The sequence below is a fragment of the Schistocerca nitens genome, chromosome 7 (assembly GCF_023898315.1).
Source record: "Schistocerca nitens isolate TAMUIC-IGC-003100 chromosome 7, iqSchNite1.1, whole genome shotgun sequence".
Classification (NCBI taxonomy): Eukaryota; Metazoa; Arthropoda; class Insecta; order Orthoptera; family Acrididae; genus Schistocerca; species Schistocerca nitens.
The window spans coordinates 188633358-188659413 of NC_064620.1; the positions used below are offsets into that span (position 1 = coordinate 188633358).

A 26056-nucleotide genomic window follows, 5' to 3' on the forward strand; every position below is an offset into this window, starting at 1 on the left:
CAGTGTCCCTAATTTGCTGGGAAGTGGCGGTGTGGTCCCCTACGGCACTGCGTAGGATCCTACGGTCTCGGCGTGCATCCGTGCGTCGCTGCGGTCCGGTCCCAGGTCAACGGGCACGTGCACCTTGCGCCGACCACTGGCGACAACATCGATGTACTGTGGAGACCTCACGCCCCACGTGTTGAGCAATTGGGCGGTACGTCCACCCGGCCTCCCGCATGCCCACTATACGCCCTCGCTCAAAGTCCGTCAACTGCACATACGGTTCACGTCCACGCTGCCGCGGCATGCTACCAGTGTTAAAGACTGCGATGGAGCTCCGTATGCCATGGCAAACTGGCTGACACTGACGGCGGCGGTGCACAAATGCTGCGCAGCTAGCGCCATTCGATGGCCAACACCGCGGTTCCTGGTGTGTCCGCAGTGCCGTGCGTGTGATCATTGCTTGTACAGCCCTCTCGCAGTGTCCGGAGCAAGTATGGTGGGTCTGACACACCGGTGTCAATGTGTTCTTTTTTCCATTTCCAGGAGTGTATATTAACGTAAGCCTATAGTATCCTAATGTATTATATTGCTCAATGTTTTCAATTTAACACAAACAGCAAGATTACTGTTCTAACAAGGGAACCTCCCCATCGCACCCCCCTCAGATTTAGTTATAAGTTGGCACACTGGATAGGCCTTGAAAAGCTGAACACAGATCAATCAAGAGAACAGGAAGAAGTTGTGTGGAACTATGAAAAAATAAGCAAAATATACAAACTGAGTAGTCTGTGTGCAAGATAAGCAACATCAAGGATAGTGTGAGCCTAGGAGCGCCGTGGTCCTGTGGTTAGCGTGAGCAGCTGCGGAACGAGAGGTCCTTGGTTCAAGTCTTCCCAGGAGTGAAAAGTTTAATTTTTTATATAATCAACTTCGCTGTCCAAAATTCCAGGACATGTTCAGAATTGCTTGGACATATGCAGGATTTGACGGTCTACACACGAAAAATTAGAAACGTTAAAAACTTATGTTTTGACAGAGCACAGGGAAAACTGTGCGACTGTGAAACTGTTGCATTCATTTGTTGCAGTTTATGTGACAAACCCTTATGTTTTTATCACTTTTTGGGAGTGATTATCACATCCACAAGAAAACCTAAATCGGGCACGGTAGAAGAATCTTTTTACCCATACGCCAAGTGTACAACTTAGGTGGGTCAACAACATATTCCTGTCATGTGACGCACATGCCGTCACCGGTGTCGTATCAGACGTGTTTTCCTGTGGAGGGATTGGTTGACCTATGACCTTGCTGTCAAATGTTTTCGGTTCCCATTGGAGAGGCACGTTCTTTTGTCTACTAATCGCACGGTTTTGCGGTGCGGTCGCAAAACACGGACACTAAACTACTTACAGTGAACAGACGTCAGTGAACGAACGGGCAGATCATAAATTTGCGAAAATAAAGAAAATAAACTTTTCACTCGAGGGAAGACTTGAACCAAGGACCTCTCGTTCCGTAGCTGCTCACACTAACCACGGGACCACGGCGCTCCTGGGCTCGTGCTCTCCTTGATGTTGCCTATCTTGCACACGGACTACTCAGTTTGTATATTTTGCTTATTTTTGTCATAGTTCCACACAACTTCTTCCTGTTTTCTCGATTGATCTGTGTTCAGTTTTTCAAGGCCTATCCACTGTGCCAACTTACAACTAAATCTGAGGGGGGTGCGATGGGGAGGTTCCCTTGTAAGTATTCATTTACAGAGTAAAAACAGTGACACAACAAATGTGACTTCACGGCTTTGCTAAATTTTATGTTGTCTTCGATGGACTTAATACTAGTTGGAAGATTGTTGAACAGTTGGAGGCCCATGTGGAAAACTCCCTTTTTACACATTTGAGTGTTTGTACGTATAACATGCAGGTTTGCGTTATTCCTGGCATTGTGTTCATGTATTTCATTATTTTTTACGACTCTGGGGTCAGTTGGCACTATGTGTTTTCTGAAGAATTTTAGAGTCTCAAGAATGTAGAGGCAAGGCAGTATAAGGATTTCCAACTTTCTGAAGATGGGTTTGCAGGAGTCTCTGGGTTTGCTCCCAGTAATAATCCTCATTGCTCTCTTCTGGATTCTGAATGTGCTCAGAGCAGTTGGAGCATTTCCCCAGAATATTACACCATATTTTAGGTGGGCTTGTATGTAAGCGTAGTATGCACTGGTTAATGTTTTCAGGCTAGCACATGTTTTCAGTACACTCAATGCATAGCAGCCAGTACAAATCCTGGCATTTACCTTTCCTGTATGTGTATTCCATTTCAGGTTATCTTGAACCCACAGACCTAGGAATTTGAAAACAGTGTCGGTATCTATTCACTGGTTATTTATAGTGACAGATGGCTGAGAGGAATTTGCATTTTGTGTTGTGTGGAAGTTCATGGAAGCTGTCTTTTTGGTGTTGATAGTTAATCTGTTGATTTTTGCCCAGTTGCTGAGTTGATCAGTAGCCAAGTTCACAGCTTTTTGCACAGCCTCTGTATTCTCCTCTTTGAGAAGTACAGTTGTGTCATCAGCAAATATTATTGTTTTGTGTGCATCAACATTCAGGCTCAGGTCATTAATATACAGGAGGAAAAGTAGGGGTCCCAATACTGAGCCCTGTGGAACACCTTGCTTTACAGTTTTATTACTTGATAGTATTTCGGTTATTGAGTTGCTTTGTCTATTAGTATATTTCATGCTGACTCTCTGCATCCGATTGGTTAGGAATGTAGTGATCCAGTTGTTTGCAATTCCTCTGATACCGTAGTGTTCTAATTTTTCCAGTAATATTTTGTGGAAAGGCCTCTTCAAAGCGGTGGATCATTTTGTCAAGAAATATGTTGAATTTCATGTTGACATCATTGGCTGTGTACATCTCTGTCCACTTTTCTTTACTAAGGAGAGCATTTAGCTTGTTCAAGTTCTCTTGGGTGAAAAACCTTCGTCAAGTTTTAGGTGGGACTGGGTTTGAGGTATCTTTGCTAACATTGACCTTTAGAATGACAGCTTGGTGGTCGCTGAATCCTGCATTGTATACTTCTAGAGTTGGGTTAAGTTTATTTCTATTTGCAAAAATTTGATCTAGAGCTGTCTTGGATGTGGGTGTTATTCTAGTGGGCTCATTTACAAGGCCATGCAGATTATAAGTTTTTGCAATGTTAATCAATGTTTCCCTGTTTCTGTTGTGGGTGAGAAAGTCTATATTAAAGTCACCACATATAATCACATCCTGTTTCCTCTGACTTATTTTGGATAGAAACAAGTCCATTTGTAACAGAAAATCATTAATACTACTGGAGGGGGGACAGTAGATTGTAGCTACAATTAGATTTAGATCTGTAAGCTTTATGGCTGCACATTCAAAGATCTTATCTGTTCCTATTTCCTTTAGGGTAGGAAGTAGGCTATATTCAATGTGTTGTTTGATGAAGATGGCAACCCTACCATGTCCATCATTTGATCTGGAGTAGTGTTCACACAATTTGAAGTTGGGTAGTGAGATTAGCTTAACCACATCAGTGCAGAGCCAGTGCTCTGCTAGGCATACTACTGAGATATCACTGAGTTCACTGGTCAGCAAAATGCTTAAGTCATCAGTTTTGTTGCTCAAGGATTGGACATTGTGATAATAGATTTTCAGGTCTTGAGTGGGGTTTACTCAGGGGGCTCGAAGTCATATTTACTGTGTCACTGACCTTTAGTTTAAATTGTGCTGTATTCCAGGTATGTTGACTTCTGAGCAGTTGTGCTGGTTCTGTTGGTCGTCCTTGGCAGCCATCTCATCTTCCAGGTGGGCCTGAAAAGTATCCACATGCACTTCAACTTGTTGAGGCATCACATTGACGTTTTGGAGGGTTGTCTCGATAATGTTCACCATCACATTATTGATCCTTTCAGGTTCCTGACCTTTTTGAGGGGTCAGGGGGTTTGTGTTTCATCTCTGTGACTTCGTGACCCATTTGTCTAGTGCAGTTTACACAGTATGGCCACTATTACTCTTTTTATTTCCCATCTTGTTTGTCTTTATCCAATTGCTTATTAGCGTCTGTTTATGGTTTCTGACTTTTGGTTTCTTAGTGTCCCCCATAGTTGTCAGGAAGGCCAATCTATTGCAGATAATCTCCTTGCCACATTTGTTTAGGTGTAAGCCATGTGTTGTGAAGTGGTTTCTGGCTAGTCTCTCTATTTCACAGTTCACAGCAATTCTTTTTTTGTACGCGTGTTTAGCTAGATTCAGAGCCTGTATCAGGTGGAGGTTTGCAGTATTAATTTTACTATTTAAATTTTGAACATCATATCTCCTGGGTATAGGATGGATAATGATATTTTGTGACTTAGAGTGAGTATTGGTTCCAATGGTTCTACCACATGCTTCAACATTAGATCAAGAGGTTTGTCTATGTCGTTAGAACCCCCTATTACAATCAAAGTATCACGTGTACCGAAGCTTCTTGTCAAATATTCTGTGTTTTTTATCACTTCTTTTAGTGGGACGCCAGGTTTTACTATGCTTTTTACCTGGTATGAGGGCCCTAGTTTGTCTTGCAGTATTTGAGCACAGTCTCTTCCATGACTGTCACTTAATATTAGTACTTTAATTTTTTCCGAGATTTTCTTGCTATGTAGGCTAACGTTCTGGAATTTCTTTCGTTTTTGTCCTGCACATATATTGGTCCTTGAGAGATTATGTTCGCCGGCGGATTATTCATACACTTTGTGGCGAATTGTTCACTTTGGGTTAATTTTTGCGTAAGATATTGAGCAAAGTTAGACTGTAAATTGACCTTGCTAGCATCTTGCACCCAGTGGTTATCAGTAGTTACACTTTTAAAATTACTTTCTGGATCCATTTCACGTAGGCATACCCCCACATTAGCTTTGTTTTCCGTTGCAGTTTGTTTACATTCAGATTTTACAGGGCTACGATCACACGTGGCGCTAGACAACACACGATTTCTGAGCATTGCATTCTGAGCACGATTTACGGCTTGACTATTTCTCGTAGTACGTTGTCCCGTCAAACGCCAGTTTTTGTTACCGATATTTACGTTCGGTGTGCGGATAGCGAGTTCATTGTTCGTGGTTTTATTGGTTACTGCCACTTCAAGTTCATTACACTTCACTAATAGTTCATGATACTTCACCAGTAGGCTTTCAAGCTTCAGGTTGAGGTCCATTATTTCTTGTTTCAATGACGTAATTATGTGATCCTGCGTTTTTAGAGTATTGTTTACTTTGGATTCAGTTGCTTGTCTGATGCACTGGCGGCATGTCCACTGTTCTTCACTGTTAAAGTATTTCAGGTTAACTTTGACGCATTTTTCGTGATACCAGTAATTACAGTTAATACACAGAATACCTCGTATAACTCTTTTCGAACATATTTTGCACTTATTACGGTCGAAATTCGTTGGAACTGCGGGATCGGCAATTTGTACACTTTTACCCGGCGCCATCTTTGCTGCTCATTACATGTGTAACTGGTAGTCACTGGATTTTGTATTGTGGGTAGAATGGCAGAAAAATTGGAACAAATTTACTCCATCACATTTTCTTTTAAGCTTGGTAATTCTCAATATTAAAGAATCTGCAGGATTCTACAACTGTTTGTGAACAAAGCATTGGGTATTACACAGATAAAGGAGTGGTACAACTGCTTCAAAGATGGCCACTCATCAGTGAATTGTGAAGCATGTTCAGGTAGGCTCTCAACATGTTGGATCCATTCATTCCATTTTAACGGAACATTTGGACATCAGGAGGATCTCAGCAAAATTTGTACCAAAGTTGCTAACAACTGATCAGAGGCATCTTAGTTTGGAGATTGCACAGGACATGCTAGATATTGTGAAGAGCAATCCCAACTTCCTTAACACAGTGATTGATGATGAGTCCTGGGTTTATGGATATGCCCCAGAAAGAAAGTTACATTCATTGCAGTGTAAGGAGACGAGAGACAAAAAGGCGAGGCAGGTCCACAGCAATGTGAAAGCCATGCTGGCCATCATTTCTGAACCTAATAACATGGTCCATCACAAATAATCCCCAGAAGGTACTAATGTCAATAAGGAGTATTACCAAGAAGTTCTGCATTGTCTTCGTGAAGCAGTAGGGTGCAAACAGCTGGACTTATGGACAGCGGGCAGATGGTACCTTCACCTTGATAACACGTCCACTCATTGTTCTGAGTTTGTTAGATTCTTTTGGCCAAACACAACTGGGCTGTGATTTATCAGCATCCCTTTTTCCCTGACCTAGCACTGAGTGACTTCTTGCTTTTCCCTGAACTGAAAAAGACTCTGAAAGGAACCAGATTTAAAAAAAGAGAAGGCATTCTGCAGAATTTGATGGAGCTGCTGTGTAATATAGCAAAAGAGGCTTTTCAGCAATGCTTCCAACAGCGGCAGCAGCATTGAGAGAGGTTTGTAGAAGCTTAGGGGACTAATTTGAAGGTGTCAAACAGTTGTACCTGAATAAAGAATGAGTTTATAAATAAAAGTTAGATACCTTTTGAACAGCCCTCGTATGTGTATTAATATTATCACTAATAATGAATACCTATCCTGTAAACTGACTTGTTTCATATCTTTTCAATAAAAGAATCATTCAAATGATCTGTGAAACATGTAATATCAGAAATGTAGAGTTAGCTGTTGTTCATCAACTTTGAGCATCTCTGACTTCATTTTAAATGAAACAGCAGTTTTGTCAAAAAAAAAGTACAGCTTGGTTTTGACACAAAATTCACTGGTTTTGACACAGTTCACCAACTTCGACACAATCATCACTGAATTTGGAAACTGAATTAGTGACAACACTAACACCCATTGTTTAGTCCTATCTTCTTCCATGTATCGACAAAAGTGTATGAAATTAAATAGTATTTTGTTGAATTTTACATGCATGTGCAGAAAATTTTCAGAAATCATGTTTAACAAATTTTGGAACATTATTAATACCTAGACTATTCATTGATGAGTGCTTTTTTGTGTTTATTTGTATTTTGTACCAGTAAAAACCCTTGGATTAATGGAGTTGTCATTTCTTTAGCACCACTACAGAAACCCACTTGCTGTTTAACTATTTATTCATGTTTTTCAGTAACTTAGAAATACACTTTTTAAATTTGCCCAAAACTTTAAAGATAAAATCTAACTACCAAGATAGCTACAGGGATGTGAATTCTGTTCCTTAAAGGGTCTTGTAACAAATAGCAATTTATGAGAAATTTGGAAAATATCTTTGAAAAAAAAAAATGAATAGTGGTGAGCTTACTTGATCTACTATGCAGTTCAAAATATACTGAGCACAGGATTTGGATTGTTTTAGTGTCAGTTAAGGTTCTGATATTCTTATAACTTACTATAAAGCAAAAGTGCCATTTTTTTGCCCGTTCTTAACTGAATATTCCTGCAAGTAAATACTGATTTGTCATTTTTCTGCTTAAAACTTAATGTAGTATCTACATTTGCACCTATACTTTGCAAACCAGTATGAAGTGCTTGGCAGAAGGTAAGTCCCACTGTACCAGTTATTAGGGTTTTTTTTCTGTTCCATTCACATATGGAGCCTGAGGAGGATGATTGTTTAAATGCATCCTGTAATTTATCTAACCTTGTCGTAATGAATCCTACAGGAGTGATACGTAGTACCTTTCTAAAGTTATTTAACGCCAGTAAATAGGCTTTTCAGATTAGTTTACTTCTATTTTTAAGAGTCTTCCAGTATCTCTGTTACACTCACATTCTCCCATGGATCAGACCAACCTGTGACCATTTGTGCTGCCCTTCTCTGTATACGAAAAATTCCATGCTAGTCCTATTTGGTACTGGTCCCCCACACTTGAGCAAGATTCTAGTATGAGTCCCACAAGTGATGTGCAAGCAATATCCTCTGTAGACTGATTGCAGTTCCCCAGTGTTCTACCAATAAACCTGCTGTGCCCACGAGTTGACTGATTCCGACCATGAGACACTGATATTAGAGTGATACTATACTACTTTTTTCATTTTGTGAAGTGCACAATTTTACATTTCTGAACATTTAAAGCAAGTTGCCAGTTTTTGTATTAGTTTGAAATCCTATCAAGACCTGACTGAATATTTATGGAGTTTCTTTCAGACAGTATTTCATTTTAGATAACTGCATCATCTGCAAAAGGTGTGAGGTTAGCACTGCAGAGTGGTCTCTCTTGTAAATAATGATTTTGGAGGAACAAATAAATTTTTTAACGTAAAGAGTGATTCCTCACTAACCTTATTATAGTGTTATTAGTAACTGTGAAATGCAGCGTAGATATTGAATAGATTTGGTGGTACTCATATCGGTAAGTGGCAAATTTCCCAGTTCTCAGCCTGTACCTGTAATCGGGATGTGTTCAGGGCCGTACTGAGGGAATGATGAGATAGACCCACACCTAGGGTGCAGCCACAGATGGGGCACAAAAACTGACTAGGAAAAAAAGGAGGAGGAGGAGGAGGCAGTTTAAGAATTACCTAGGAGAGGTATGTGAGTTCTCCTACCACTCATGTTCCTACTTTCTGCCATGAGAAGAAGCCTTGTCAGTTGGCCTGTGACAGCAAATTCTTGCTGTTGTCAGTGTCATTACTACATACAGTAATGCAAAACAGTCCTACAAAATAGCGCAGTCAATTAACGATTTCACAATTTAAGATTTTAGCAAAAGCTTATAACGATTAGACCAGGATGAAGTGTACAGGGAACTTGCCGCTAATTTAAAATTTAACCCATTTCATGATACCTTTGTGAGTATATTTGAAAACAGTTTCCCTAAGCAAACAGTGAAATACAATTGTAAGAAACCATCTAAAAAGCCATGGCTTACTAAAGGGATAAAAATATCTTGTAAACAGAAAAGTGAAATGTAATTAAAAATACCAGAAGTATGTGCATTATGTCTGAGATTAGCACATCTGATAATAAAATTTTAAAAAATTGGAATATTGTTAAAAGGGAAACATGGCAACCTAGAGAACAGGAAGACTGTATTTCTAACAAGCTCAGTGAAGAGTTTGTTAACAAGAAGTCAGAAGTAGAAAATATTTTTAATAATCATTTTTCAAGTGTTATAGAGAAAATAGGATACAGCTAGTCATTAGAAAATGCAAGGCAGTATGTGGAAGAGGCAATACCTATGCAATTTGATAAAATTAGAATTCAACCCTGCTCTCCTTCTGAAATTAAGAAAATAATAAATTCACTCAAAAGTGAAAGCTCACATGGAATTGATGGCATTTCCAACAGAGTACTAAAATGTATGATTCTCAGCCACATATGTAGTAGCTCACTGAAACAGGGCATTTTTCCATACAGACTGAAATAAGCCATTGTTAAACTATCGCATAAAAATGGGGATAGGTCTAATGCCAACAACTACTATACAATCTCACTTCTGACAGCTGTAGTGATTCGAGAATTTCTGTGTAAATTCTAGAACCACTCAGCCTTCTACCATCTCGAACACATGATATTCTGGATATGAGTGTGGGATGGTAGAATCATAACTACTGCGTGTCACATGTTTGTGTGTGCAGGTTTAAAATCAGTCGTGGGAAGAAAGTAGATGCAGCAGTCAGATGGCACCGTCAGGTACCTGTCGGGCAGTCCATAGATGTTTTAGTGAATGTATAAGGAAGAATCATGGAGTTTATACGCAGCTCTGTGCATATTGTGTTATTGACTATTGTTATTAAAACAAGAAAAGTTGAAAAAAGTATGATTGTGGACTCTTGACGCAACCCTTGTCAGAGGCAAGACTCATTTTATGATTGATGTTACAAAAGGTCATGGTATCTAAGCCAACTTCCTTTTAACTGTAATTCAATTTGATTCTAATGCCCAACTGTACAAGAGACTTGCAGGAAGTTACATATTCATGTGGAAAGTGAGATTTTTATTGTGTATGGAGGTCAAATACATGGTTAGTTGACGAAAAGTAAAGTTTGTATGTCTACCTATTTCATAAGTAGAAAGAATCTAAAAATTCCTGTACCTAGCGTTATTTGATGGAGAAGTAGTCAAGAGGGTGTCCAGCAGCCAGCTATTCAGTAAAGAAGAGTGGTTGCATATTCCAAGTAAGTCATCTTGTAAAGAAGTGGAAGGTGTTTAGGGGGGAATAAGCCGATATAACCCAGATCCACAGTCACACTTTAAGTTGTCAGAATGTTACACAGCTCTACCCAAAATTCTTGAAAAAGTAATGTATTCAAGAGTAGCATCACATATTTGTAAAAAAATGAAGTACTAAAAATGCTAGTTTGATTTTCAGAAAGCTTTTTCAACAGCAAATGCTATGTATGCTTCCACTGATCAAATATTAAATGCATTGAATAACCGAACATCACCCTTTGGGATAATTTGTTATCTTTCAAAGGTTTTTGACTGTGTGAATCATGAAACTCTTGTAGATAAGCTTAAGTATTGTGGTATGAGTGGGACAGTGCACAAATGGTTTAATTCATATGTAATTGAAAGACTGCAGAAGGTTGAAATTAATAGTAGTCTGCAAAAATCAGCAGACCCCTCTAACTGGGGAAGCATCAAGAATGGTGCCCACAGCATTCAGTCTTGGATCCCTTATTGTTCTTAATACATATTAATGACTTGCCACTCTGTATTCATGAAGATGCAAAGCTAGTTCTTTTTGCTGATGATACAAGTATAGTAATCACACCCAACAAACAAGAATCAGCTGAGGAAATTGTAAATAATGTCTTTCAGAAAATTATTTAGTGGTTCCCTGCAAACAGACTCTCACTAAACTTTGAGAAACCACAGTATATACAATTCTGTACAGTAAATGGCATAACACCATTGATGAAAATAGACTATGAACAGAAGTCTGTTGCCAAGGCAGAATATTCAAAATTTCTGGGTGTGTGCATTGATGAGAAATTGAATTAGAAGCAACACATCGATGATCTGCTGAAATGATTAGGTTCAGCTACTTATATTATTAGAGTTATTGGACATTTTGGTGATGAATATATCAGTAAATTAGCCTGCTACACCTATTTTCATTCTCTGCTTTCAGATGGCATCATATTTTGGGGTAATTCACACTAAGAGAAAAAATATTTATTGCACAAAAGTGTGTAATCAGATTAATAGCTGGAGTCCACCCAAGATCACCTTGCGGACATTTGTTTAAGGGACTCGGGATATTCACAGTACCTTCGTAATACATACATTCACTTATGAAATTTGTTATTAATAACCCATCCCAGTTAAAAAAGACAGCAAAGTGCATAGCTACAACACTAGAAGAAAGCATTATCTTCACTATTCTGGATTAAATCTGACTTTGGCACAAAAAGGGCAGAATTGTGCTGCCACAAAAATCTTTAGTCATTTGCCAAACAGCACAAAAACTCTGACGGACAGCCAACCAACATTTAAAAACAAATTAAAAGAATTTATGAATGACAACTCCTTCAATCCAATAGATGAATTTTTAGATATGAAGTAGTAACTGTAAAATAATAATAATAATAAAATAATAATTTTGTGTAAAGAACGAACTGTGCTAGTAGCCCGAACAACAGGGTACTGATGTATTAGAACATGCATTGATACTATGAAATGGTGCATTGCTAATGGCTAGACATTAGCTGAAATCTAGATTTGGCAAATAAAACGTGCAAGAAAAGGACAACTGATTACTACGTTGTCATTTCATCCAAGTAGCAGTATAAAGAAGTGACCACTATGAAACAGGTTTTTATTGCTAATGTGGTTTATTAGGCAAAGTGCGTTTGGTTCACCCAGCTGCCCCCTTATAATTTGCTCTTGTTCACATACAGAGCTCTTGCTGCTACTTCTGAATGACATTGTAGGGTCTCAATTTTTGGTGAGTGGGTACTGAACAAAGAATAATATTTTGGGATCCACCGAGTAAATAAAACAGAATTCAAGTCTAGACATTCTGTGGATGATTGATAAAATTAGGAACTGTTGGCCATTGTGCCATATGTCCGAACATAGAAAAAATAATGGCAAAGGGGGGTGGGGTTGGGAAGGCACAGTTTTGGCAGTTGTTCCAGGTCACAGATTCATTTTGTATTGCTCTGAATGGTTTCTTTACTAAAACTTATCACTTTCTCTGTTCTGTGCAGACATTCATATCATAATTGAATTTATAAGATAGTGCCACATGTGGTTCTCCTCAGTTAATATGCTCTAAATAGTCTGGGTATATGTAATGGAATTTCAGAAACCTTTATAAACAAAAAGGTGCTAGGTTCGAGTCCTGTTCTGGCACACATTTTTAATGCGCCAGGAATTTTCAAATCGGCATACTCTATTGCAGAGTTAAAATTCATTCTGGGAACCCCTTTATATGTTTCTCATCTGAAGAACACTTCTGTTCTGTTTGTGAACTGCCAGGAGTATTTTAAAACATTCTCAAGATGCAATGGAATGAAACAACTTGTCCCACTGAAACTTTTCTATTTTTCAGTGTAATCTCACTGTACACCAGTACATTTGGTCCATTGATGTTCCGGTGCCTTGATCCCATCTTGAAAATTAGGTTCTTTCAGGCCTACAAAATATCCATCAACTTCAGCTGTCACTTCATTTGAAGAGAACCTCCATACACCGAGGAAAATTTGGAGCTTAGGAAAGAGATGGAAGTCTGTTAGAACCAAATCAGGTGAATAAGATGGCTCTGGCAACAATTTGTATCTTTGTTCAATTATATTTGCGTAAACAATGACACCTGTCTGTAGGTGTGCATTGTTTTGATGAAAGGTGACTTCTTCCTTTTCAGTCGTGACCTTGTTTCCTCATTGTGTTTGTTGTAATTTGTCCAGAAGGTTAACGTAATTGCTAGATCTATGGAAAGATAATCTATCAGCAGAATCCCTTTCACATCCAGGAAGACTGATGTCTTGAGTTGTTTAGCCAACTGCATTGCCTATGCTTTGTTGTTGTTGTTGTTGTTGTTGTTGGTGGTGGTGGTGGTGGTGAATAAACATTTCCATTGCTTTGATGTTGTTTTGTCTCTGAGGTACAGTAGTGGACCCAGACTTCATATGTGGTCACAAAGTGGTGCAAAACATCTTGTTGGTTGCCCTGGAAATGGGTCAAACATTCTTCAGACGTTTCCCTTCTGAGGCGTTTCAGATCCTGCATTAATAGTCATGGCACCCATCTAGTGACAATTTCTCATATCCAGTTCTACTGTTAAAATGTTATGTTCCATTCAGATGATATGCCTACAGCTTCATAAATTTCTTGCGCTTTCAGTCAGTGATCCTCCTTGACTGTTGTATGCACTGTGGTAATAATTTCTGTGGTAGTGGCACATTTTGGCTGACCACAATGCACATCATCATCTAAGCTGTCCTGACCAAATTAAAACTCATTTGTCCACTTGGAAACAGTTGAATATGAAGCAGCAAAGTCTCCCAGTTCTGAAAAATTCCGCGAATTGCCTTTGCTTTTGTGCCGTTCTTTACAAAGTACTTAATCACTGCTCGAATCACAATTTTTTCCATCTTCACAAATCACTACATGAGAAGTACAACAGAGGGATGTCCATACCACAGATCTAAACCCAGAGCACTGACACATCACATGTTTATTCATAAAAGATGACCTATTATTATGTGTTAACCTCATTGCGTTAGTGCTGAAATTTAGCAAACTTTTCAAACTTCCCTCCTAATAGTTAACAATGATATGTTTTAGATATCATCATTTGTTCACGAGTACCTCAGTTTCCTTCCTTTGTTGTAGAAACAGGAATTGTATTTTGTTGACTTAATCTTTTTCAGTCTTATGCATTATGTATTATACATTGTGTATTATGTATTATACATTGATATCAACCTTACTTTATTGTTTTCAGGCATCAAAATACCTTGACCCTGGATCTCTTTTCCAAGGAGAGACTGAAGAATCTTTAGCTAGAATAGCTCAGTGTATTGAGTCTCTGCATATTTTTCGGTAGGTAGATTTAATGAATAACAATTTCTTTGATTTGATTAATTTTGGCAATGAGAGAGGCTTCAAATATAGTTAAAATACTGTTTTTTTTTTTTTTTTAAACTGGAACCATGGTTTTGAAGAATGTTTTGTTTTATGTTTTTGGCTATGAAACAGTAGGCACAGTATGGAAGTGAGTAGTATCTTTTGATGAATCAACACTTTGTAGGAATAACACATAGATAAAGTATTGACTGTGTATATTTTGGAAACAAAAGCAACATATTTACTACAATATCTATGAAAAGTGTAGTGCATATTTTGAGATAAAAATAAATCATTAAAAAAGAAGAATTTGAGGTAGGGGTTATTGATTGGATGTTGATTTTAGAAGACTGGCAGGATGCAAGAAAACTTACTGAACAGTTCTCTGTAAAACAGACCTTGAAACAAGTAAGAAAAATAACTGAACACTTTTCCATAAAATAGACTTTGAAGCAAGTAGTGAACAACTGCCATTTCTTATTTCTCAAATCCAGATATTATGGACTAAGAAGGCATCACCAGACAAATGATGACTTGACTTGATTTTCCTATATAGGCATTATTTACCAGTGTGTGTGTGTGTGTGTGTGTGTGTGTGTGTGTGTGTGTGTGTGTGTGTGTGAGGTATGAAATTAATGAAGCATCTGGAGAGACAACCCCATTTGATTACAGCTTCTGTCACATTGACACCTTGGTTTCTGACCTATTGAGTGCAGTCAACCCGAGAAGGAATATGGTATCCTTCAGTGGAGTGTCTTGAGCACTATGCTGCCCTCTCTATACAAGGACAGTTTTGTTAATTTTGATAATTTCAATGAATTATTTACCTTCAGAACAATATCATTCATGATTTTAAAGGCACCTTAACAGTGAAAATGGATGCAACTCCATAAGGGCATTTACTGATGACCATCAACTGGCAGTGCACACAGGTTACAGGTTTTTGTCCTTTCAGTATTAAGGTGCATTTAAAATAATGAATGACACAATTCTGAAGGTAAATAATTCATTGAGGTTATAGATGTCACCCTTGTACAAGTGTAGTGACAAAAATAACTTCTTATTAGTGTAAACACAAGTAAAACAATAATGGAAATTTCTGGATAGAAAAATATGCAAAAGGGAAAGACAACAGTTAACCCCTAGAGGACTGGTATGTGGCACACTGCAACACTTAATAGAAAACAGTAAGCACTATCTTTCAAGCTCTTGCTCTTTTTCTATTAAGAGTACACACATTCACATATTCACAACCACACACACACACACACACACACACACACACACACACCTGCGGAAGTTGTGAGACTGATTATTGAATATGGATTAGTGAAAGCAGTTGCCTTGGTAGATGGAGGTAGGGGAGAATAAGGAATGACGCATGAGGCAAGGAGGGGGAAGGGAGGTCTTTCATCAGATGACTCACCAGCTGCATAACAAGAAGAAAGGAGTTCAGAGAATAGAAGATATAAGGGATAGAGAGGAAGGATGGGGTGAGGGGGAGGAAAGGAGAGAACAGTGTTGATGAAGAGGGATGTAATTGCTCTTTATTACAGATGTCTTAGTCATAGGTGTTGGTGTGCTTATAGAGCCCATCAGCTCCGATTCTACGTAGCCTATGTGTAATTGAGACTGATTATAAATGTCATCTTCATAATTGATTGTAAATGCCATTTGCATGATTCAGCAAAACCCACAAATCATTTGCACTATCCATTATTGTAGAGGACCGAATTGGTCACATGACCACCTGCACTATAAATTCTTGTCATCTTCTGTGTAGTAGCTGGAGACCCAATGGGACACTGTTCAGTGGCAGCTCCTCGTGCATGTCAAGTGTTCAGTTTATTATCTGATTTAAAATATTGGCCATTCAATACATTATATCTTTCACAAATTGCCCATAGTCAACACACTTATTTGTTATCTGTGCAAAGCAAGACCTTGTATCAGTTGGTATGGAGGAAAAGTGAATCCTCACATAGAGATTAAGTGTTATACCACTACAGATGCTACAGAGGGTGAGTATATTTCTAAACCCACCATCATCCAAAAGAAAAAATACCTTGTATTACCTTTTGTTAGCAGTGCTGTTACATACCATTTTACACGGATGGGTCTATGTTATGGTCAACATTTGTTGCTACTTGGTTTTCACAATCTGTGTTCTCAAGATATACATACCAATCAAGTTCTGCATCTATTATGTGGTGAAACATATGACCTTGAAAGCTCTGGTCTAAATGAGACTTAAAACTAAGCAATTTCTATTCTGTTATGAACCGCATCCAGTGCATGTACCCAACAGGAGTTAGACCTTCCATCAAAAATACTTTCCTTCACCTAAAATTTCAAGAAAATTTTTTGGCATGGACAAAGGTGTTTGGAAATTTGTGGCAATGAACTTGTAGTTGCAGCAACCAATAAAGCAATAAAGCCTGAAACATCACTCCTGTGGCAGAAAGTGATGATTCCTTACATGTGCTATTGAGCAAAGGTCCACACATCAATGTGAAAAAGAGAATGTCTGAAAGAATGGAAAACAAAATGTAGCTTATGAAGCAATTGCTATCTCCGAGCTTCTGCAAAGGAATGAAATCATGTGAGTTATCTTTGGTTTGGGCAGTATCCTGTGATATATGGTTTCCTTCTCAAATGCGAAAACCAACCAATGTGTTTTGCTTGTGGTGTATGAACATCACTACACCAAAATGTTGGAAAAATGTGTATATTTTCCTAATGAGAGGTTTGAGTGCAAATTTGTCCCCTTTGTTGTTTTATTTTCGATTAGTTTATTTCTTTAAGTAATTTATTAATTACAAATCTGTTAGTGTTAGTGTCCAGAAGCTAATGGTTACTCCGTCATTCAACCTTAGATGGAAGGATAGCAACAAACCATTGAATGATACAAGGATCATCTTGCACCCAATGGATTCTTGAGAAATAATTTGTAAACATTGTTTATTCCATTGCAAAAAACTTATAAAAATAATAGCATTGGTCATAAGAGGTTTGAAATCATTTATTACAGCAAATCGATTTCAGTCAATGTGTGACCTCCTGCATTGTAAATGTTAGTCTTGAAGACTCATCTAATAAAACCACATATAATAACTTCAACATGGTGTTAATACAGAAGAACATAGCAGCCAATGAACAAATTTATTGAATGTACATTTAGGTGTCTTGTGGTTGTGCGCATGAATGTGTGTACTTCTGCTGGAGAAAGAGCAAGACCTCGAGAGCTAGTAACATACTGTTTCTGTTGCTTGTTTCTGTGCACTACACATCAGTCAGCTATAGTTGAATGGTTGCCTTTCCTTTATTTTAAATATTATCCATCTTGAAATATCCATTATTGTTAAATTTAGAACTGTGTGTTAGAACCATCTCATAGTGTTCACTGAATTCAGCTCCGCTATTCACATTTTCCAATCCAAATTTGCCAACACATTTTGAATTGTCATGGCACACAGGCAATAATGTCTCTCATTATCATTATATTAACATCTTATTACTCATAGTAGTTTTCTTCTTGGTCTTACATATCTTTGATTTCTTCTTCACAACAAAGCTATTGAAAAATTTATGGCCTATCAGATAATGTAGTAAAGAATCTGGAAACATTATCTCCTAGGCTGGCATGGCTGTGTGATATGTCTAAAATCCATGGTGAAGGCAGGTGTAATTAAACAATTCAGAATCAATGCAGACAAAATTATAGTCAGTCTGCATTTTCTCTTGTTGTTTACAAAAGTACATTAAAGTTATTAATAGACCACTTTCCTCTTAATGCTGTTGTTATGCCATAATTAGACAACTGTCAACTTTTTATATAATGGTACATTTTATGAAATAATTGACAGAATAGCTTTGGGTTATCCATTGTCTCTGGCAGTGGCTAATTTTTCATAACACACATTACATTCAACACCTCTTCATATGTCTTGGTACTTTTGTTATGTTAACAGCACTTATGATCTGGCCCCATGGTACCTTCACCTGTTCAATGATGATATGATCAGTGCACATACTAATATCAAGTTTACCAATGAGATGGAAAGAGAAGGAAAATTACCATTTTTAGATGCTTTGCTTGAACTAAAATCAGATGAGTGCCTCAGCTACTCAGGTTACCAGAAATGGACACATGTGACTTATATCTCACTACACAAAGCTTTCATTGTCCAGTCCAAAACAGAGCAATTGTAAGCACACTGAAACATTGAGCAAGAACTGTGTCTGACAAGCACCACGTGGATTTTGAGACCAGATATCTGAAAATGGTGCTCTGGAAAAACGCCTGTAATGAACATGGTAATATGTTAGTTTTGTTTAGTGGACAAGAGAGACACACCATTTAATGTGCCCCAGGTAGCAACAAGAAAACCGTTATCCAGACATGTATCCACACTACTTGGTTCCACCATACCAAGAGTCACTGACACTGTACTGACAGTTCTTACAAGGGTGCCATTAGTGTGACAATAATTGGTGGAGAGTGGTAGAGCTTGAGGATGATCCAGTAAAGAGATCCTGGTGAGGTCGAAGCTTGTAGCTAGTCATAAATAGTACGACTGTTGCAGACAGTGCAGAAATGAGCTTTGGCAGGTGGGCCATGGATGCTGTCTGTGTAATTCAGGAGTGAGAGGGACTTGCACACTGGTGGACAGATGACAAGCACAGTGGAATCAGGTCCAGCGTAGGGAACTTAGATGAGATGTGCAGTGGACACTCAGGCATGGCTCGGAGCAAATTACTGCACTGGGATGAAGGGATTGCCAATTGAGGGACCAGCAGGATGCAGATGGGTTTTGGCCAGAGCAATTCCCAATGAGAACTGATGCAGAGCATCCAGGCAGCATCCTTTATACTGCCCAGCTAAAGGATACTGCCATGATGTTCAGGGGCCATGTGATCTGCAGAGAAAGAATTGGTGCTCACAATGGCAGCTCCCATTGAGGTGTGTCTCATGCCACTAGTGGAAAAGCTGGTGCCATGTTTTACTGTGGCAGCTGCGGAACGTGCAGTTGACAACAACTTGGCATGCTTGTGTTATTCTCATACTCTTTTTCTGCAATCTCTTGAAATGATGCTGTGAGTGGCTGGAAATTCAGCAGCACATACTACATGTCTGTGTGTGCAGCAGTTGGATTCCAGGCAAATAACAGTATCCTTTCTCCGTTGAGAAAAGGTGGTGAAGGGAGGTTGAAGCCAGTGTTGCTCTCTCTGGGAGGAGGTACCCTGTCACCAGAATCAACATGGAGGCAACACTTTATCATTGGTGGCCACCCGATATGCAGTGATGATGATGGGCCAATGAGGTGTGTGATGTGACACTGACACAGTCAACAGATATGGCTGTCATGATCAAGGACCTAAAAAACTATCACCAGGAGACGACAGGATTAAGAGTGGCCCAGAGTTTTGCCTTGGAACATGATTTCATGAGGACCCCACCATATGCTCAAATCGAAGACCAGCAAAAGGAATAGAAAACATGATTGACGGCTCAACCAAGGGCAATATTGCAGGAGATGAAAAAGAAGGAATGGAAGAAGGAAGTGACACAGAAAACAAAGTCATTAAAATGGAGATTTGATGTCAGTATCAAAAGTGCCAATAGTGGGAGGCTCATCAACCCCAGAGCCAGTTGTGCTGGCAAGGAATGAAGGAGGGGGGGCAGTGGAGGGGAGGGGACCATGCTGGCAGTGGATGGGCCAGGTTTGCTGTGGAGGGCCCAGTCTGGCAGCAAAGGAAATCATGCCGGCAGCTGAGGAGATCATGCCATCAGCCAAGGAGGACCTGCAGTGGCCAAGTAGGCCGTGCCAATGATTGTACACTCATCAAAACCCTCAAGTGGTGTCAGGGCAGTGGATGAGAGGGCATCTCTACTGATGTCTGAATTCACAATGGTCTAGCAACAATGCCAGCTGCGAAGGAGCCAGCTACAATAGGTAGGTCTGCCAGAATTGACAGAACCTTTATCAAATGACCCGGCTCCATCTAGTATGTCATCGACAGGGCCAGCATCAGCAGGGTTGGTGTTGACAGACAACAGGCCAATGGCACGTTGCCAGGATACCAGCAGACTCAGCTGAAAGGTGATAGGCAAATGGATGTAGGCTGAGAGCCGACAGACTTGGTAGGCTGACGGTGGGACATCAGCAGGGTATTGATGAGCGCTACCAGGAGCAACAGTGATGGTGTAGCTTATGGTGATGAGAGGAAGGACTGTTGTAGAAACAAGGGGCGTCATGCAGGTTAACTTCTGTAGAAGTTCATTGTACCATTGCATGCACAGTAGCAGCAGCACCTGTGCCAGGACATTCAGTAGCATTGAGACCCTACTGCTGCTCCGGGCAGCAAGAAATAATGAACCTTATTCAGCCTCATAAACTGGAGACAGTGTCACAGTTATTCAAATGTGAATCAGCACTACCTGTTCCATCCCACCCATAGTCACTGATGTTGCACTGAGAGAATATGTACTAGGGTGACAGTGGTGCAGCCGTAATCAGTAGAAATTGGTAGACCTCAAGGAGAGTCCAGAAGAGAGATGTAGGTGAGCAGAAGCTTCTTGCCAGTCATAGATAGCATAGCTGCTGTGGACAATGGAAAGAGATGAGCTCTATCAGATGGGCCACAGACACCAGTGTGGCTGTCATAATCCAATAGTAAGAGTGACTCGTGCCTTGATAGGCAGACTGTGGGTGTGCCCGGCATTAGGCCCAGTGTGTAGAAAATAGATAAGTCACAGAGTGAACACTTGGATGTGGTTGGGAATGAACGACTGCACTGGGATGAAGAGAGTGCTAATTGATGAACTTTCTGGATACAGCCGATACCTGTCCTGGAGCAACTCTCGATGCAAGTGGTGTAGAATGGCCAGGTGGTATTGTTTATAGCCAATCAGCAATAGGATTCTGCCATGACTTTCTGTGAGCATGTGACCTACAGAGGAAGAATTGATGCCCACAATGGCAGTGCTGTGACATTTGCATCACTAATGTGAAGCAGATGCCACATGTTACCATGACAGCTATTGCAGACGTAGTTGACAATAATTTGGTGTGCTTATGTTATTGTCTTACTCCTTTTCTGCAATCCCTGCAGTGGCTTGGTGAGGAGCCCGAAATGTGGGAGCCTACAATACACGTCTGTTAGCAGTAGTTGGATCCCAGGTAGAAACAATTTCCCTTCTCCCACAAGAAAAGTGAAATGTGGTAGGGAGCCGGTGTTGAATAGAAAGGTACAGAGCCATAATGAATTTATTAATGTTTCTAAAAACATGGATGAATTTATTTTTTAAAAGAAAAAAACCCAAGAATAACATTAACAAATTGCCTCCAGAACTGAAAAGACTGAATTTCAATAACACAACTGACAGCAAACACCTCAAAACAGTGACAGTATAAAATCACTTCCTTTTAGTAAATAATATTAAATGAAGTGCAAATACATTTACATTACAAACAGCAAAATATATCATCGAGTGAATATGTCACAAAAATCAGCCATCGGCTATTGCCAGTTATTATCAAAACTCCATTGCCTTTGAAGTAGCCAAAATGACTGACAAATGTGGTTCAAATTTATGATGATAGAGGCAGTCAGAGGCAAAGCCAGTAGCAATAATTCCTCCTTATCTGTTAACATAGGACAGCGGTTGCTGCTACCACAGTACTAGAAACCTTCATTAAAGATTTCACTCATGGTACACAGGCATCTTTAACTACACCACAGTTGACAAGAGATACAATCACCTATCATGTAACACAGACAAACTTGTTAATTATTTAGTAAAAATTAAACATACTACAAATGCAGAAAAGTATGACTGTTATGCAAGAAACCTTGACTTGACTACTGAGGCATAAAATTTTTCTTTAGTCTTTTTTTATTTTTATTTTTGGTAGATTCAAACAATTTAGTAAATAGCTCAAGCTCATGATACTAGCCAACATATAACTATAGACATGCCACAGAAATAAGGTAACTAGATTAAACAATTTTCACTGACCATAAAGTACAATTCATAAATCAGTAGAATTACATCTGCATTCTATACCCATAGATTCTAAAATCAGTTTTGGATAGTGACAGCCACAAGACCACACATTTACAGAACTGAACTCAAGTAGTACCAGGGAAAACATTCATAAATTACACATTTATATACATATAACAATGGGCAACCAGGATATGGAGTCAAAACAGCCACCACATGACACCAAGTGACACTAATTGGATGCTCACCGTGAGCTTTCATAAAATCTAGTGCCCATTGACAAACACTTGCTTAGAGAGCACTGAGAGGATGATTTAACAAAGATTACTCGTAGTCGAAAACCCACGGGTATCATCCAGCAGACAACACCACATCCAGTATTTGCAAAGGTCAGACTGGACTCCAACCCAGCACCACAATGGACACAAACTGCTTGCATCTTCAATAGCAGAGGACAAGCCATATACTGCACATCCTGCCGAAGTAGCTTTTAACAAGCAATGTTCATGGCTGCAACCAACACTTGACCCCGCCAAATCTGCAGTGAGCAAAAGCATCACTCCTTCCAATGGGCCATGGCAGACACATGGCCACAACCACATACTGCCTCACTTGTACTCTTCGCCACCCATGTCACACTCTCCTTCCCTCTAGGTCGCCACAGCCCTTAACTACCTTCTCCAAACTGCCCTCTACTGATGACAGTAATGCTCCATGTGCTCTTGTGGCCAGAGGGATTCCAAATGTGCGATAAGTACGTGAAATTAAACATGACTGCATGGCACAATTCTCCCCACCTTAAGCTTGAACAGGTGAGGGGTTCCATTGGATTATGCCTCAGCATCCTGCTTACCTTTGCCCACCTTGAGTTGGCTTATATGGGCTGTTATAAGTTTCGGGGAAGATGGATCTTGGATCAGAAAACTGACTGGGGAGATAGCTCTTACAACCGTATAAGGCCTGACAAATCTAGGAAGCATTTTAGCAGTGATCTTCTGAGCACATTGTCACACAGGACTGTCCTGTGTCCCATACAGGTTATGGCACACTACATTCATTTGTAAAGATTTTCTTAGTCCTCTACATGTAGGTATCAAAGGCATACAGCTCTATGTGACATTCTTAGCAGTGTTTTAAAAAATGTAGGTGTGTCGTGGAATTCATTAGTTTATATGTAAGAGATAGAATGCCAGTCATGTTGGGAAATAAATCAAGATTTATAGAGCAACTGAATGGGAAAATGAAAAAGTGTCTAGTACTCAACTCACACTGTTCTGCTGTGGACCTCAAGTAATTGATCTACAATGTGACAGGGAAGATAAAGATAGCCTAGATTTCTCCAAACATTTCCCTCAGAATCTGTTTCTCATTGTTTACCCAAGTCTCCATACAGCTGCCAGTGATAGTGGATGGGGTACAGCACTCACAGGCCTGTGCTCACTGTCTGCTGACAGGACATGTTGAATGTGAAGACCTGCCTTACAACAATGTGAAGTGGGTGTTGAGTTCATTTTGTTCAGCACCTACACTATACAAAGAATTTGAGTCTATGGGTTGCATAATCGGAAAATTGGTGTTTTGGTGCTGCCAGAAGATTAAATTTTAGCTGCTGCCTATGATCTCATTTATAACTTGCAAGTAAAATTAAAATATTAGTTACAAACTTATTTACAGTAATCACATGTTTTAGTGATACAGCTTAGTGTTGCCATTCATGATATTAATGCAGTTGCATAGGTCCAACAGAATCACACAAAATAGACACAGCTTCTCATGAGCACAACAAAGTATAATAAATGTTACAATAGTGCACAATTCAAAACAGGAGTAATACACAAAAGTTAGAAATGGCAATATTTTTTATGCAGCTAATTATGCATGGCACATAACTATAGGTAATAGCACAGAAAATTTTCTAACCTTGAGTGATCTGCTGAAATTTTGACTGATTGTGAGTGTTCAATCTAGATGACAAGAGAAGAGAAGACAAGACAGTGGAACTGGTAAAATATGCAGAGAAAATTGGGTTAGGGAGGTGTTTGCGGACAGGAGAAGGAGAGTGCTGTCTCTCAGTGGCAATGGAAAAATGAAAATCAAATAAGGTAACAAACTGAGAAGGTCATCCAAGAACAGAATATCAATTAGGGAACTTAAGATGATATAGAAAGGAAAGTTCTATCAGAATGTAAAAATTTAGGGTCAAAGGAGACCACTGACTGAATAGCAGAAGCATTGAGTCTGAGTTGTCAGCAGACACACGCACATGCGCGTGCTCACACACACACACACACACACACACACACACACACACACACACACACACACACACAACCTATGTTGTGCCAGCTGGACACACATGCCGGGGGAGTTGTCAGGTGTGGTCAGTAGAGAGAGAAAGAGGCAGGAGGCAGAAAGATGGTTTGGGGCTGGGTAGCTAATGGCTCAATGGGAGGCAACAGGAGTGCTGTCTGGGAATGTAGGAGGGAGGGGTGGCAGACGCATAAGCTAGGCATGTGATACATGCGTACCAGAGCCAATGAGATGCACCACATCATGATGATGACATGGAGTCATGGATTGGGATGGGATGACAGAACAGAGGAAGGGGGAACTGTTAGGTAGAGGGTGTGGGGACAGTGGGTTAATATAGACTGATGCCAGGAGGGTCATGGAAGCGAAGGATATGTTTGAAGGATAATTTACATCTGTGAAGTTCTGAAAATCTGGTGCTGGAGGGAATGATCCACATGGTTCAGGTTGCGAAGCAGCCATTGAGCATGGACATGTTGTCCTCAGCCACAAACTGTGCCACTGTTTGGTCAACTTCATTCCTAGGCACAGTTTTATGATGGCCATTCATTCTGGTGGACAGTTGATTGGTTGTTGCATAAACTTAAAAAGCTGTGCAGTGATTCCAGCAGAATTGGTATACGAGGCTTCTTCCACAAGTGGCCATACCTCTGTTGGAACAGGATGACAAGACTGGTATAGGAAGTGCTGTCCATAAGAATGAATGGCCACCACCAAACTGTGGCCAAGAAAAGGGTTGACTACCCAATGGCACCTCTTGTAGCTGAGCACAACATGCTCGAGTTCAATGGATTCTACACAGTCTGGGACATCTGAAGCCTTCCCTCCAGCATCAACTTTTCTGAACTATGCAGATGGGAGTTATGCTTCCAACATGACTTTCACTCCAGTAGCTAACCTGAGCTCAGGATATGCTAATCTACTGTCTCCACACCCTCTACCCAACAGTTTCCCTTTCTTCTGTTCTGTCATCCTCTCCCAATTCATGCCTCCATGTTATCATCATCATCATGCAGCGCACCTCACTGGCTCTGGTACCCCATGTATCATGTGCCTAGCTTATGCATCTGCCACCCCTCCCTCCCACATTCCTACACAGCAAACCTTCTGCTTCTCTCTGGACTGTTAGCTACCCATCCCCAACCCCTCACATCTCTCCTACCTCTTTCTCCCTCTTCTCACCCCACCCAACACAACCCCTACTCCACTTTAGTCGACCTACTGAAATACAGTCCCAGCATTGTATGTCCAACCAGCATAGTGTTGGGGGACAAGTGTGTGTGCATGTGCAAACAGTCTTCTGCTGTTCAGTGATTGGTCTCTTTCACTCCTAAATTAGGAAACTAAGGAGAGACATTTATTGGCCTTGCTTCAATTTTGTTAGGAAGAATATCATATATTTTACAGAAAACTGTGTGTCTCAAATTGTTTGTGCTAACATTTTTCATTACACATTTTATTGTAAACTTGATACTATTGTTTAATTAATGTTACATGAGTTCCATTGTTCATTGTGTATTTATATGTCTGCTATCAGTAAATACAAATAAAACTCCTTTTTTAATGTGCTCATCCTTTGGCACTTTTTTCAACTCCTTGAAATCTAGCTTTTGTGAGTTGCTCTTCCATGTCAGTGGATCAGTTATCCATACTTGAGACACAATTCAATATAATACTAATGTTTTACATGAATTTTAACTGCCATACGGCATTTCC

The 26056-nt window shown here is 39.7% G+C and overlaps 1 protein-coding gene across 1 annotated transcript in view; it reads left to right on the forward strand.

The window, feature by feature from the left end:
• LOC126195528 (dynein beta chain, ciliary-like) overlaps positions 1–26056 on the forward strand; it is a 930907-nt gene that overhangs the window by 137724 nt on the left and 767127 nt on the right. Inside the window, exon 7 of the mRNA XM_049934154.1 lies at positions 13898–13995. Coding sequence (XP_049790111.1) covers positions 13898–13995 — 98 coding nt within the window. The remainder of the gene's footprint in view (positions 1–13897; positions 13996–26056) is intronic.